At 39.8% G+C, this 17,401-nt stretch overlaps 1 protein-coding gene across 2 annotated transcripts in view; it reads right to left on the reverse strand.

Moving 5' to 3' along the window:
* Positions 1-17,401, reverse strand: part of METTL24 (methyltransferase like 24) — a 77,732-nt gene that overhangs the window by 37,402 nt on the left and 22,929 nt on the right. For both annotated transcript variants that reach the window (XM_075202914.1, XM_075202913.1), the window contains exons 2-4: positions 13,199-13,297; positions 11,405-11,544; positions 1,020-1,248 (exon numbers count right to left, since the gene is read on the reverse strand). In XM_075202914.1, the coding sequence (XP_075059015.1) occupies positions 1,020-1,248; positions 11,405-11,544; positions 13,199-13,297 (468 nt within the window). The remainder of the gene's footprint in view (positions 1-1,019; positions 1,249-11,404; positions 11,545-13,198; positions 13,298-17,401) is intronic.

The following is a 17,401-nucleotide window of genomic DNA, read 5'->3' on the forward strand; positions in this document are numbered from 1 at the left end:
GAAAATAAAAATCATATTGGATGAACATTGAAAGAGCGTTTATATTCCTATTTATTAACCCTAATAGTCAAGTTGAGACACTTTTTCACAATTCTTTTAGTTTGTTATAGATTTACAGTATATATATTACTGTATGTATGGAGTTATTTGTCACAGTCCATTGTAACCCAGCGTAGGTGTGCAGATCTACTGGCAGTATAAGTGTTTTTTACATGAGCACTACATTTTGGTTTATATTATTCCACATGTTGTTCCAGCCTTCTGTGAGCTGGTTGGGAATAGACTATTCACTTGTTTGAGGCAAAAAAAAATATTCACTGAGGGTGAGCAGTTTAATTATCTTTATTGCATATTTACAATTTGGGACAGTACACATTATGTTCCGTTTATCTGTCCAAATCTGCGCCAAGGGATTCTTTTAATATACTATCTATTGTGCAAAGTGGGGCTTATTGCAGTTGTAGCGGCTCCAGAGTCGATCTGAACAGTGTCACTACTGGTGACTATCGCATGACATGTTTCCTAGAATAAGTTAAACAAATCTACTATTCTGGCCCAACCCCTATTCTGTATAAACTCCTCTAGAAATTTTATCTAATTATTTGTATAGTGAAACACCAGAAGAGAGAGATAAACTAGAGATAAACAATCCTAGTGCCTAACATATACACGATGAGATACAGCACAGTGCCACCCTATAAACTGTGTACACTGTAATGTTGCTGAGGGAATACACTGGATTACAGCCTTACAAGGGGATCAGGAGTAGTCTAGTGTAGCATTGATGAGAGAGTATCTCATGAACTGTAAAAGTAGAAAGAGCTAAATGCAGGAGAACCTATATACATTTTTGAAGAGAGAACTGTTAAACCTCATATACAGAACAAACCACAAGTAATTTGTTTAATACAGTTAATATATGCAACATTAATAATATACTGGTTACAATATACAACGGATAAAAGAAGTAAAACATACACAATATAAAATAACACCACCGATACCCAAGTTCTTCCTACCTTCCAATGTCCAAACTCATTCAGGATGGTCCCCAGTTTCTTAGTATTGCTATGTAATCGATGTGTAGCTATGGCTGGGTTCGGATCTCTCCAATCAATGGACAGACGATGATGCCAAAGCCGGTCTCCTTCATGGATATGAGCAGATAGGATGCTTGGATCAAACCGATGCACGTCACAACCGCCAGAGGCCATCTTAAACTCAAATATGTTGTCCTCTTCACCCAATCTACAAACACAAAAATATGTATATGCTATGACGGCTAGAAGGGTAGTTAGGTATACGTTTACACTTGCATTCATTATGTGGAATTGAAGAAAAGGATGTAGCTTTAAAATTATGAGAATAAAATATATGAAATGTATTTTGCCTACTTGCTGTGGTATCAGCTTTGGTTCTCAGAAACAAGCTGGTGTCCTACGTAAAATACTAGACAAATATTATGATTACATTTAGAAAACAATGTTTTGGGATTTTAAATGTTCTCATAACAGAATATTACATTCTAGAATAAAGATTATGATATACTGCGCATGTGTGTAATAGGTATGTCATCAAATGTTTTTTAATTCATATAAACAGTTGCTTATTGTTACTGAGAGGAAGCCATCTCAAAGACATAATTATTGTGTTTCATGGCTCCAAAATCAGTATACTAATTTTATTGCATTTTTATATTATGCTTTTATATGATAAAATAATCATTATGATCACTTACAAAATGAATTAGTGATGTTTTTCCACCATGCTGCCTACTATTCAATTACAAAGATTAGAGAATTGTAGATTGTATCTACCAAAACATTTAACAATTAATACTGTGAAATTGGCTCTAATTGTATAGTGTTACATAATCTGTTATTCTATAAATACAGGAAAATTTCAAGGGTGCCTAGAGAGCATTTATAAGATTGGTTCTTCACTTAACTTGAAGAGATATTAAGCACTGATGTTAGGGTGGTAGTACACAAGTGTTTCTTACCATCCTTAGTGTCCCACAAAGTAATGCTGGCCACTCAAGCTGCAAAGGCCCCAAAACATCCTCAATATTAATGGAATTATCGAACATGTTGGTAATATCTGCCTGTGTATGTGGTCCTCTTCTGAACACATTAAGGGCTCAAGTGGAACCAGAAGTGAACCAGCCACTTGGCCAAGCACTGAATGACCAGTCTCGTTGGTCATTCAGTGGCATCTTACATGTGCGGCCAAATCGTTTACTGATCCAGCCACTTAGTGCTTGGGCCAAGAAGGAGACTCTATACAGATGCAAAATATGTCACTTCTAATCACTACTCCACAATGATACTATAGAATACTTCACCGAAAAAAGCCCAGAAAAAAACTTAATTTTATACAGGTCCCAAGACCTCAATCCAGCTATATCACAGCTGTCACACATATAGTTCTATGGGAAAGGCGGCTGTTATAGGTAAAGACCTCTACTAGTCTGGTTCTAAAGGCTTATCAATAGCTGCCATCCTAACAGCTCTACAGATGCTGGTCCAGTACCAAGGTCCAGTTTATAAAATAATCTGAACATTGTTTTGGTTGCAGAAATATTGCCTTCTGGAGTATAAGGCCCTCAAATATCATGACACCTATACACTACTGAATACTGAGGAGGACTTTAATCATAAATGTATTTAAAGTTTTTGCAACAAGCAAAATTGAGCCACATGACGTATATAAAACAGGGAATTACAAAAGAAGATACAGCAATAATATATCCATTAAACCTGATTGTTATCTTCAACTTTTCAACTACATATTAGCCAGTAAGAGTTACAGAGAGCTCCAAGAAGGCATGTGTTTCCAATAATCTGAGAAATGTAAACTGTGACTTGAGTTGCTATTAATAAAAGAGCCAAATGGCAGCATTGAGCACAGTGCATTCACCCTTCAGATAACCAACTCAACGCACAGTTTTGTGTAGAAAATTTTTTCAGTGTTCAGTTATGTGGCCTCCGTGATTTTTTTCCAATAGAATAATTATTATAGTATAATTCCGTCTTTAAATAATATTGTATAATATTGTACAAGAAATGTCTGTTTTCATTTTATTGTTTTGAAGTACAGGAAACTTCAGAAATAAATTTTGAATCAGAGGACAGGTTTTCTTGCTTTGTATCTTTTAAAAGGTTAGTTTTAGTGGTGAAAGGGGCAGCTAGCAGTGATATCACATAGCGCTAAGTGCAATGATTGTGGCAGGAAACTACAGCTCACATAAATCGATGCAAATATGCATGTAATAGCAGCTCTGAATTTTAACTGTCCCCCCCGTGACATCACCAAGCTGCATTGCAGCATTCTTGCATCAGCTCGTATTTGAGTCCCAAGAGCTAACACCTGCAGAGAATGTAACATAATATAGAGATTGAAGTGGTATAGGGCACGCCAGACAAATCCAAACACTACATAACTGTTTATTTACCACAGCAACCAAGCTAAACAATATATTGTCACATGAAGCCAGGCTTCGCTGCATCCTCTAAACTAAAGCTTCTAGCGATCATGTTGTATTGCAACATGCTATATATTTGCATGTAATATATTTAATGGAAGCCACTTGTTTGAGAGTAGAATTATTATTTAAAGTTGAATGGTAAACTGAACATAATTTGATTGTCATAAGTAGCTTCTTGAGCAGAGTAAGATCATACCTCCCAACTGTCTGAATTAGGTGGGACAATTCTATCCTAGGGGACTGACCAACTGTCCCGACAATCAGGACTTATGGTCTAGCTCCCCCAATTTGATGTGATCTCATCTTGATGCAGCCACACATCTCTTAGGAGGTTGAATTACAAAATTGCAATGTTCATCATCATCATTTCATCATCATCATCATCATTTATTTATATGGTGCCACTGTTTCCGCAGCGCTGTACAGAGAACTCATTCACATCAGTCCCTGCCCCATTGGAGCTTACAGTCTAAATTCTCTAACATACATGCACACAGACAGAGAGAGAGACTAGGGTAAATTTTTATAGCAGCCAATTAACTTACTAGTATGTTTTTGAAGTGTGGGAGGAAACCAGAGCACCCGGAGGAAACCCACGCAAGGGAGAACATACAAACTCCACACAGATAAATAAGGCCATGGTCGGGAATTGAACTCATGACCCCAGCGCTGTGAGGAAGAAGTGCTAACCACTTAGCCACCGTGCTGACCATAGCTACCGTGCTGCCCATGTTGGGTGGTATATGAGGTCTGGCAGAGTACTGTTGCCAGGGTACATTTTAAAAGTAATTAATTTAAAGGTATATTTAGTATTTTCCCTTTGTAACTGTCTAATGTAAATATTAAGCAAAGAATGAATATATAAACATATACTTGCTATAGGAATTTATCTAATCTTTATGACAGATCTAGTAAGTCAGCTTTTCAATCAGTAGAGATGCCATTGTAGTTTTTCTATTCCCCATAATACCTTTATCTCCTACCCTGACAGACTTACTCAGTTGGAGTAATCCTCTCCCAATATAATTGTTTGGGGGCGTGACCTGGTGTCAAAGAATAAGTGATCACTGGGGGCATGGCAAAAGTGTAGACAGGTCCAGGAAAATGTCAGCGAGCAGGACAATACCCTGTATTTGCTCATTGCCTTTACAGAAGGATAACAAAACTATGTCTAGCATATAGATTGCCTTGTACTAAGAACACAATTGAAACTTTCAGATAGGAGCTATGAAGTTAAAATACATTATTCAATGTTAACCTGACATTCCACTGAAGGTCTTGCTGTTGCTTCTCCCATATATTTAGGACAGTATTCTGATGCATACCACCCAACTTTTAAAGTTGGGGAAGCAGGACAATGTGCATGACCATATCCCACCAGGGTGGTGTGGAGAGAGTCTTTAAATCAGGACTTTGAAAACTCCACCCTTTGAAAAAGTCTCTCCGTGTGACGAAATGCATAACAAAAAACACCTAAGGACACCATGATACACATCACATGACAACTGGAAACAGGAACTGAACCACGCCATATATCGGAATCAGACACGCATATCGGCACAAGGACTGCAACTCTCTACTGTGAGCCGGCTGATTGGAGTTTCCAGTAGTGTGCACACTAGCCCACAGCAAGTATTTTTCAATATTGTGTGTTTTATTCTGTTGGACTTCCATAAGTGGACTATGTTTTTATCATTCATCAAGGGATTTTTTCAATTATAGGAATTTCTATGGACTATATGCCTCCTGGATACTTTTAAGTAGAGATGGTCACTGACCCCCGTGTTTTGGTTTTGGATTCGGTTTTGGATCTGGATTACCGTCGTGTTTTGGTTTTGGTTTTGGTTTTGCAAAACCGCCATTGCGTGTTTTGGTTTTGGTTTTGGTTTTGTTTGGTTTTGTTTTGCTATTTTTTGGGAAAATCCATGTTTTTGGGCCTAAATTAACCCAATTTAGTGCTCCAACTGTTTTAGAGACAAGTAATCTAATTGTTGAGGTAATAAATCATCCAAAAAAACAGTTTAATTCTTCGTTGGTAGGCCTATTCTACACACAAAACAGATTGTCTTCCTCTCCATCTATGCATATTGGCAATGCAGCCATCGTCTTTGAATGTATATTACACCCTACACTTATAGTTAAATATGTAAAGAAATGGAAAAAGCCAGTTTGCTTTCTGTCTCTCAAGGCCCCCCTCCACTTGTATAAAATAGCAAAAAATTCAGCCATTATAGACTGTACAATATTAATTGACATGGAGAAAGCCAGTTTGGTTTCTGTCTCTCTAGGCCCCCCTCCACTTGTATAAAATACTAAAAAATTCAGCCATTATAGACTGTACAATATTAATTGACATGGAGAAAGACAGTTTGGGGTCACTCTGTCTCTCTAGGCCCCCCTCCACTTGTATAAAATACCAAAAAATTCAGCCATTATAGACTGTACAATATTAATTGACATGGAGAAAGCCAGTTTGGTTTCTGTCTCTCTAGCCCCCCCTCCACTTGTATAAAATACTAAAAAATTCAGCCATTATAGACTGTACAATATAAATTGAAATGGACAAAGGCAGTTTGGTATCTGTCTGCATCAGATCCTCTCTCCACTAGGAGTAAAATAGAAAACTATTCAGCCGTTATATAATCTAGAATATAAATAGAAATTGAGAAAGGCAATTTGGTATCTGTCTGCATCATAATCATCAACATCATCATTAGCGCCCTCGTCGCCTACACAAATCTCCCCCTCATCCTCTTCTAATTCCAAAGTGGCATCCTCAATTTGGGTATCACCGGCTACACTCGGGCTATTAAGGCACACATCAGCAGAATGCTCACGATTAGACATCCCACTGTTGGATGGACTCTCCACAGGGATTGTTGTCATTTGTGAATCAGAGCAAATATTCTCCTGTAATGCCTCACTGGTATCTTGCAGCTCAGCTTTGACGCGTAACAGTAGTTGTGCACCAATTGTAGCCTGGGTAACTTTTTGGGATCTGCCACTAATAGCCAAAGGTGAAGGCCTCATTCTCTCTTTGCCACTGCGTGTGTAGAATGGCATGCTTGCAATTTTTTTTTTATCGTCACTTAACTTTTGCTCAGTTACACTTCTTTTTCGCTTCAATACAGTAAATTTTTTTTTGGTTTTTGTTTTTTGCACTAATTTGAAAACACTCTGTTGTTTGACATCGCCTTGGCCAGATGACGTACTGGGAACACTAACATCAGGACTGGTGACAGAACCTGGTTGCTCATTTAGATCATATGTGGACTGCTTTGAATCCATTCTGAGCGCAAACCACTGAGGAGTGCTAAAAATTATTGAGTAGATACTGCTGACAGATATGACTTTTGACAGCCAGAAATATTAATGCACAATTAGGGAGGACACCCCAAAAACACTGAGGAGTGCTACAAATTATTGAGTAGATACTGCTGACAGATATGACTTTTGACAGCCAGAAATATTAATGCACAATTAGGGAGGACACCCCAAAAACACTGAGGAGTGCTACAAATTATTGAGTAGATACTGCTGACAGATATGACTTTTGACAGCCAGAAATATTAATGCACAATTAGGGAGGACACCCCAAAAACACTGAGGAGTGCTACAAATTATTGAGTAGATACTGCTGACAGATATGACTTTTGACAGCCAGAAATATTAATGCACAATTAGGGAGGACACCCCAAAAACACTGAGGAGTGCTACAAATTATTGAGTAGATACTGCTGACAGATATGACTTTTGACAGCCAGAAATATTAATGCACAATTAGGGAGGACACCCCAAAAACACAGAGGAGTGCTAAAATTTATTGAGTAGATACTGCTGACAGATATGACTTTTGACAGCCAGAAATATTAATGCACAATTAGAGAGGACACCCCAAAAACACTGAGGAGTGCTTAAAATTATTGAGTAGATACTGCTGACAGATATGACTTTTGACAGCCAGAAATATTAATGCACAATTAGAGAGGACACCCCAAAAACACTGAGGAGTGCTTAAAATTATTGAGTAGATACTGCTGACAGATATGACTTTTGACAGCCAGAAATATTAATGCACAATTAGAGAGGACACCCCAAAAACACTGAGGAGTGCTAACATTTATTGAGTAGATACTGCTGACAGATATGACTTTTGACAGCCAGAAATATTAATGCACAATTATGGGGGACAACCCAAAAGCGCTGGGGAGTGCCAAATATGAAGAAAAAATAATAAACCTCTATCCTCCTCTCTGCACTAGCGATTTTGGTTAGAGCAATTGCAAGAACAATATTGTATTCTTTCTCTGTCCCTGCTCTAATTAGCCTATGACTACACCCTGCTCTCTCCCTCTGTCAAATGGCGATGGATTGCTGTGGAGGCGTGTATTTATAAAGTTGAAGTATCGCGAGAACCGAGTCCCGAGATCCGACGACGTCACAATGACGTTCGGCCTCGATTTGGATTCGGAATTGGCGGGAGAGTACCGAGCTGCTCAGCTCGGTACTCGGATACCCAAAGTTCGGGTGGGTTCGGTTCTCGGAGAACCGGACCCGCCCATCTCTACTTTTAAGTGACTATTTGGCATTGAGATTTTATTTTAATTTTGTTTTGGACCTAGCTTATTGTGTTTATATCATGTCAATAATGTTTTATAATATTAAAATGTGATTATCCATTATTTATCACATGATATGCCTATCCTTAACATCCTGTTATTGTAGTATTTTGGTAGTGCCACTTTATTTTTTTAGTGATATATACATATGGTCATACACCATCAATCACTATTTGAGCGCTGGATCATTACTGTTTTCTTTATCGTCCAACATCAGTACTTGACCTCATAAATGCTCTACAGAATGAATGGGCACAAATTCACACATAAATATTCCAACATCTTGTGGAAAGCCTTCCAAGAAGAGTGGAAGCTGTTATCACTGCAACAGGGGGACCAACTCCATATTGAAGTATATGCATTTAAATACAATGCCATTACAGTCCCTGTTGGTGCAATGGTCAAGCGTCCAAATACTTTTGTCCATATAGTGTATATTATTCGCCAGTAATACACAGCCTTTGACATATTTTAATTTCAAACAGTGGCTTTAATTGCTCTTTAAGCCAAAAAAAAATAAAAATTAAGTTTTTAAAATGTGATTTAATACATATTCATTAATGCAATGCACTATGAATGTATAGCTGAGCTGTAGAGTTCTAAATTCACAAAACTATCGCTAGAGAAATGTGAAAAAAATAAATAAATAAAAATCCATGTGCAGTAATTCCTTTGTTTCTGAAATATCAGAACATACAAATGATTACAACCTGTACTGTTTCTAAACTCTTTCAGCAAAATATTTATAGGTTTGTTCTTTTCACCAAAACATATATATTTGTCTTTTAAATCAGGACTTTAACCACTGTGGCATGTCTGTTATCTGGTCATAAGATCCATTAATATATACCATCATATTTCTTGAGTTTTATATCCTTCTTAAATCTATTTCATGCTGTCGAAGCTTCAACATAAATGAAATATTTTCCAGAGATTTGGAATATAAATATCTACTTGGCATGAGACATTTTCACAAAAGATTTTGCCAAGTCTTAAGCAGCCAACAGTCAGTGCTGCCAAGCGTCTAGGAGGATAAGATGCAGCCCACAGGGAATTAAAAGGCTTCAGAACTGCCAGCATGAAGGAACGCATAGCATAAACATTCTCTGGGTTCTAATGCTTGCAGGATTCTAGAGTCTGGCCTTTAGTTCACAGATACATGAGCACTTTCAGACAAATAGCACATTCATTATCAAGCTGGATATGTAACCTGAGAATGCTTTAACCCTAATGCTACTGAAGATATTTAAAAGGTTATATATAAAGTCACTGCACAACCATCTCCGTTTAAAAGAGTCTACTCCACGTTTTCTACTTGTCTCTGTTTTACTCTTCACTTTCCTTTTTCACAAATACAACACTATAGGATCAGACAGACTGCTGTCTGTTATAACAATATAAGTACCTACTTATTTACTGGTGCTGAGAAACAAAGAAAATTGTTGTCTGCCTAAAAAGCCCACCAACACTCTGCTTAAACTGAAAAAATCCATACTGTATCTATAATAAGTACAATTATCATACAATCAACTTCACATTATTGGACATTAAACAATCAATGTAAACTCTATCATATATAGTTTCAGATTGTAAGCTCTTTTGTGCAGGGCAACCTTCTGTTTCATGTCACTGCATATAATATAGGTAGAAACAAGGTTTTTTTTTATTTGGTTTTTAAGTTTTACTTTTCATTTATTTTTTAAAATAGGTTAAGACCTTTATAAGTCATCAGAAAATCAAGCAGGTCTCCAATATATTTTTTATAAATTAAAAACATAGAGAACAAACTGGATCTATTAGTAACTATAAGAGCAGATACTATTAGAAACAAATAAGTAATCTTTAGTGGTGTTACAATGGTGATTCTCTGAGACTGTTTGGTGCTTTTCTTATTGTAAAAACAGCATTTACCAATGAATGGTGTTTGCACATATTGTAGTGTCAGGAACCGAGCAAAATGGGTTCTGGACCTGTTACTCCACACTAGTGCGTGTTCCCGTTTCACTCATGACAAAAACTTCACTCAATGTCTTTTTTAGAGTGAAGAAATTAATTGGTTCCAGCAGGTTCCATATAATTATATAATGAAATGTAAAAGCCACTGTCAAACAGTCATGCCTTGGCATCAGTATTAAAGGGACTGTAACCTCATTTTAACCTAAATCTTTTCCTGCTCTCTGTTATATTTCCGATTCTTTCTGGACCTGGCCACACCTACATGACTTCATACTTTAACCCAGTAATGTCATCATAACTAGCCCTGGTGACTGCACACACCCTTATTTTGTGTTGTTAGAATGTCAGAGGGTTAACAGGTCTGGAGAAAAAAACCCAAAAGAGAGCGCTATACTTAAAACCAAACAGTGTTACTTTAATAAAAATCAATAGGTATATGATCAAAGTCATTGTAGAATAAAAAAGAGCAAATTTAAATTGGTGGAATATTGCAATACAGGAATAATGATGAAAACATAGGCACAGTCCAACTCCTGACACTCTTAATTTGTGATTATAAACCACATGAGAAAACTTCCAAATTCTATACTTTCAATAGACCTTCTACTGGAGCGCGAGAGGACCGTTTCATGGAAAAAAAAAAGGAGCGTTAAAAATGGAATTGAATTGCGGGTAAAGGTCACCGGCTCGAAAATTATAAAAAACAGTGTTAAAATGACTTAGCGTGGTCAAAAAAAAATCTCGCTGACAATTGAATACCCCCCATAAAGTGGTCTGTATCTTTCTGCAAATATTGATTTTATTTATTGTATTTGCATTTTGGAATTATTGCTTTTATATTTGTCATGTTCATTCAATCGATGTTCTTGCATATGTATAAACTGATTTCAATAAAGTTGCCTCTTATTCATATGGAAATTATTATCAATTTCACCTGGGTACCAAAATCCCTTCTGATCTTTATTTTGGGTCAATAACAATCACTTTCATTGGTGAAAGGTTGCTAATTACCTTTTAACATGATTTTGGATGTGATTGGTTATTTCTGAACACTGCTTCAGTCCCATTATGAAAGGCGTGCAAACTTATGCAACCAGGAAATTATATATTTTTTTCTTTGTATATGCACTGTAGTGGTGAAGTCTATTTTTCCCATAAGGTAATTAATTACTTATTGCAGAGCTACTACAATACATATATCCATTACAATAAACACATGGTAGCAATGGGGTACAATTTAATTTGTTACCCATAAAAACATTGCATGCATCACTTACTTAAGATCTGTCATTCTTACTTACAAATAAATTTGGATATGCAGTTTAAAAGAAAAAGCCCTTACCCAAAGGAGTAGACACGACACTGCTTATTTCTAATCTGATAAGCTAAATTGAATTTATCATCCAAGCAGACAGTCCAGGGCTTCACAGTGTCCTCAGACTGATCTGTCAGTCCATTTGTTTGCAACCTAGAACACACAATCTGTGGGGGAAGAATATTATTCATGTTACTCTTAAAATACCAAGACAAATAAGAATACACAACAAAGACAAGTCACACATGTAAGCAGTACAGGATTTGAATCAGTTATTTATTAATTTGGCTAGTGGTTCCTCAAGAAGCCTTGCAGCAAACTGTTTTTAACCTCTTTAAATGTTTTATTAACCAATATTTATATAGCACCTACATATTATGCAGTGCTGTATATCTACATTCCCTACCACAGGAACACACACATTAGGGTTAATCTGATAACAAGCCAAATGACCTACCAGTAAGTTTTTTAGAGTGTAGGAGGAATTCAGAGCACCTGGAGGAAACCCACGCAAACACGGGGAGAACATACAAAGTCCACACAAGCAGTGCCCTGGTTGGAATTGAACTCAGTGCTGTCAGGCACCAATGCTAACCACTGTGCCACTTCTTTTTAGTACAGTAACAATTGTTTCAGTTAGTATAAAGGTAGGTATTTTATTCCAGCTATTTGCATTCATTATGTCATAAACAGCACTCATTTGAGCCTGTGTGATGGGGGTGTGACAAAGGACAAAGGGTTAATCAAAACGCAACCACCTGGTTTGTCTAAAAATCATTAAATCCCAGGTTCTTAGCTCACTATTAGTTAAAAACTGGCATCACAAAGGTTTGTTTCAAGAGCTTACAGGTAGTCACAAAACTACAATCATAAATTAAATCAACACAAGTTATTCTTAGCCAAACAATCACCGGCATTTCAGTTATGTAGCATTGAAATCAGGGGTAGGCTGGTCTGGGGGCCATTTGCCCCCTGGGTCGGTCCCATGGTGGGCTATCTTGGCCTGGGTCACTGGGCCACCTGTATTTTTTCCTTTAAAATGTTCCTAATAGGTTGCTGAGTCGAATCTTGCCCCCAGGCTAAAATTTGCCAGCCCACCCCTGATTGAAATAGCCAAGGTATAATGCACATGTATATGTTAGAAAACATAGACAGAGCAATATTAAATGTAATTTAATATGACAAAATAGCCACAATGCTTCAGCTATAAAAAATAAGATAATAAAACAATATACAGTAATATTATGCAAAACAGTTTGTTTGAAATAAAAAGGAATAATAACAGAAAATCAATTCACTTTTTTTCTGAAAGGAAAAGCGCCTAGGTTTTACGTTTTTACGTACCGTAGTCAGTGGCGCACGCAGGGGGGGGTTTCTAAGTCTCCAGAAACCCCCCCCCCCCCCCTGCGCTATCTAAGTGCCCACCATAGCGGCACTGTATTATACAGCAGCCGCGGCGCTGTATAAAAGAAGCGTCCTCGGCGGGCGCATGCGCAGCAGCTCTCTCACGTGTTTTGGTTTGTTTTTGTTTTTTTGGTCAGGGGTGGAAACACCCCCCCCCCCCGGCCCTTTCCCCCCTGACAATCCTGTGTGCGCCCCTGGTAGTCTCCCGGGAATGTTCTCTCCTTTTTCAAAGATAGAACTGGTTGTGACACAGAGGACTACGTATTTCCTGATTAACTGTTCATTTAATTATTACTATGAGTATGACAAAAAAGGATAGCAATAAAAGCTTGCATTGCAATAATACTTTCAAAATGTCAACTAATCATACGCAAATTCAAAACACAGTTGTGTTTTTGACTTCTAAATTCCATTTACCTGAGACTTTGTGATATAGTGAAGAAATCGTGTCGCTTCTTCATTGAGTGAATGCGAGGAACCAGCCCAGGGCTGCAGATCAATGTGCCAACGTATAGGCTAAAAGGAATGAAAAATATTAATCATGGACTGATTGATAAAAAAAAAAACCATAAAGGTTATTTGTTGTAACAAATTATATATTCTGACAAAACATAACAAAAATGTTTTTCTCTGGCTCAGTAAAACTAACCTTCACATTTTCAAAGCACTTCAGTGAGCTAAATACAGGGAATGACAATGAAACTGTTACCAGAATTGATCTATAATATAATTTGGGTACACAAATATCTTACTTTTTGACTAGGCATATTCCTTACATCACTGATGAACAACCTGTGGCCATTTTATCTGTCTTGTACACTTGTTTTATTGTGGCTGTGGCGATAGAGAATCACAGCGATGTCCGTCTGTGCTCATTTCTGAGTACTACAGTACCAGGGGCGGATCTAGGCAACTGTTCTACCCGGGGTGATTTTAGGGGGGGGGGGGGGATTTAGGCTCCGCCCCTTTCTAATTTCAAAGGCTGCCGGCAGCTGCACAGTATGTGCAGGTCCGCTCGGCAGTGACAGTGTGCTGTCCGGCTGCTCTGATTGTGTTTAAAACACAATCAGAGCAGCCGGGCAGCACACTGTCAATGCTGAACGGACCTGCACAGTGTGCAGCCGTCAGCAGCAAGCCCCTGCTAGGGGGGGGGGGGGCGATTGCCCCGATCGCCCCCCCTGGATCCGCCACTGTACATTACCCAAACATCACGGATTTTCCTGCGCACCTCTATGGGATGCAAGGCAAAATCTGTGCTGTTACATAGCAATAGTGTGTGTTCCGAAGGCACTCCATGGCAGATCGAAGGGAAATCAATTTCCCCCTTAGAGTCCCCACCCATGCACCTGCAATGAGATCCAGACATTTGTCAGTGATGTCTGCCAGTGAATCAGAATGAAAATGATGCATTTTGATTTACTGCCAAGCTGCCATTGTACTACTACATAGCTTAGTCTAGTGCGGCGGTTCCCAAACTGTGCTCCACGGCTCCTTGGGGTGCCGCGGCACTGTCACAGGGGTGCCGCGATCGCCTAGAAAAAAAAAATGAAAATAGAAAAAAAAACAAAAAACAAACAACTTACCCATCATCCAGCGCCGGATCCTCCTCCTCACTGACTGCCGCGAGCGTGACCTCATCATGTCCGGCAGCCTCAATGAGCAGCAGCAGAGAAGACGTCAAGGAAGAAGGTAAGTGAAGGGGGGCACTGAAGGACACGCTGAAGGGGGCAGAGAGACGCTGAAGGGGGCAGAGAGACCCTGAATGGGACAGAGAGACGCTAAAGGGGGCAGAGAGACGCTGAAGGGGACAAAGAGAGACGCTGAAGTGGGCAGAGAGACCCTGAAGGGGGCAGAGAGATGCTGAAGGGGACAGAGAGACGCTGAAGGGGGCAGAGAGACGCTGAAGGGGGCAGAGAGACGCTGAAGGGGGACAGAGAGACGCTGAAGGGGGACAGAGAGAGGCTGAAGGGGGACAGAGAGACGCTGAAGGGAGACACAGAGAGGCTGAAGGGGGACACAGGCTGAAGGGGACAGAGAGACACTGAAGGGGGACAGAGAGAGGCTGAAGGGGGACATAGAGACGGTGAAGGGGGACAGAGAGAGGCTGAAGGGGGACAGAGAGACGCTGAAGGGAGACACAGAGGCTGAAGGGGGACAGAGAGAGGCTGAAGGGGGACACAGGCTGAAGGGGACAGAGAGACACTGAAGGGGACAGAGAGAGGCTGAAGGGGAACAGAGAGAGACGCTGAAGGGGGACACAGAGAGGCTGAAGGGGACAGAGAGACACTGAAGGGGGACACAGAGGCTGAAGGGGGCACAGAGCGACAGGCTGAAGGAGGGGGACAGAGAGACAGGCTGAAGGAGGGGGACAGAGAGACAGGCTGAAGGAGGGGGACAGAGACACTGAAGGAGGGGGACAGAGAGACACTGAAGGAGGGGGACAGAGATACACTGAAGTAGGGGGACAGAGAGAGACACTGAAGGAGGGGGACAGAGAGAGACACTGAAGGAGGAGGGCAGAGAGACACTGAAGGAGGAGGGCAGAGAGACGCTGAAGGAGGGGGACAGAGAGACATTGAAGGAGGAGGGCAGAGAGAGATGCTGAAGGAGGGGGACAGAGAGACGCTGAAGGAGGGGGACAGAGAGACGCTGAAGGAGGAGGGCAGAGAGACACTACAGGAGGGGGATAGAGAGAGACACTGAAGGAGGGGGACCAAGAGAGATGCTGAAGGGGGGTCAGAGTAAGATGGCGAAGAGGGGGACACAGGGTGTGAGATGGCGAAGAGGGGGACACATAGTGATATGATAAAGGGGCACAATGTGATGGTGAAGGGGTCTAAATACATCTTACGTCATTTTGACCCAACTACTTAAAAAACGGGACTACCCGGTAATTATTTTTGCTTAGGGGTGCCTTGGAAAAATTATGGTGACCCTAAGGGTGCCTCGAGCTGAGAAAGTTTGGGAACCACTGGTCTAGTGAGTGAGACATATCCGAGTCAAACAAAGTTGCCTTGAATGCCCCTCACCACAGCTTTCCTCCTAATGGTCACAATTTCAATGAGACCGTTCCAAATAATGATCCTTGAAAGGGGTGGGACTTGTGCAGATATGGGTGGAGCTTCACCCATAAAGTAGACATTTTGGGAGGATCAGTCAGAGCTTGAGCAGTTCAGGGGCGGAGCTAATTTTGCCCAGATTTTACCTATATTAATGTTGGAAGGTGTGCCATACGATAGGTAAGTAAAATGCAGGGGATATTTGTTACTACAGAGCTGAGGAGGTGGAATGTTTTACAGAGGAGGTATGGGGAAAAATGTGTTAGAGGTGATACCAAATATATTAATGCAGGGAAGAAAGGGATATGGTTTTATAGTGTATCCAAAACTCAACAACTAAGTAAAATATGTAACAAATAATAATTCAATTTTAAAAGGTTCTTTAATTAATAATCTCTCAAATTTTGACACAATGTAAATATAGTTGAATGTCAAAGGCTAAATAACATAGCCAAGAGTTTAACTTTGCTAACAGGTCTGTGAGATAAGATTTTTTTCTTGAAAGCATAAGGTGTGCTAAACAATAGGTCATGCAAAGGTAAAACAAACATCTTTATTCCTGGTAATTAAATACGATTTTCTACTGACCAACACAAAAGTTTCATGAAAAAAGTAATTACACTTTGACATTTATTTGACTTATGGGCATATTTATCAAAGTGCGAATAACCCTACTGCAAACAATTTTTTTTAATGATAAGGTGATTTTTTTTTTGCGCAAGACATCCCGAACTTACCGCCAGTGGGGGTCTTCTCCAGTAATAATGGTACTATAAACAGCGGTAAGATTTGGGATGGTGATAACAAAAATCTATCTCCTGATCCGTTCATCCCTCCCTTTTCTCCTTACCCCTTTCCCTGCCCCTCTCTGGTGTGGTCTCCTCCTCCCTTTTATCACAGGTGGCAGCAGTGGTCAGGGAGGTGGTTACCCAGGGTCACAGGCTGCACATACTCTGGGTTCAGGGGTCTCTGTCCTGTCTGCAGGACACAGGCTGTACCTTGTCCCAGAGCACTGCTGGTACATGGTCCTAGAACGTCATCATCCAGACTTGAGTAGACTGTAAAGTCCCAGAATGTAAACTTTGGGGATCTTATGTTATGAATGGAAGGCTACCTGTGCCTGTTCAATTGTAATGGGACTACAAGTACCAGTACACCCTGGCAGCTGGATATGTTGGGACATCACAGCTGGAGAAACACTAACATACTGCACTGGCATCATCTTATGAGTTGGTGGATATATTCCCTATCGATTTGCATTACATGGTCATCACTTGGATACTCTCTGTATTGTACAACGCTCAGTAGGTGCTTTCTGTATTGTATATTGGTCACTAAGATTCTATTTGTATTATATGACAAAACTAGGATGCTCTCTGTTTTGTATTGCAGTTACTAGGATGCGATGTGTACAGTATGTCCGTCACTTGGATAATCTCTGTATTATATGGTGGCCACCCTTGCCCCTAAGAATATGCACATAGAGACCTATTCTTGGGGGTAAAGGCATGCCCACTATCATGCAAAATGCTCAAAGCCGGTTTTTCCTTGAGAATCCACT

Source organism: Mixophyes fleayi, chromosome 3 (genome assembly GCF_038048845.1).
Source record: "Mixophyes fleayi isolate aMixFle1 chromosome 3, aMixFle1.hap1, whole genome shotgun sequence".
Classification (NCBI taxonomy): Eukaryota; Metazoa; Chordata; class Amphibia; order Anura; family Limnodynastidae; genus Mixophyes; species Mixophyes fleayi.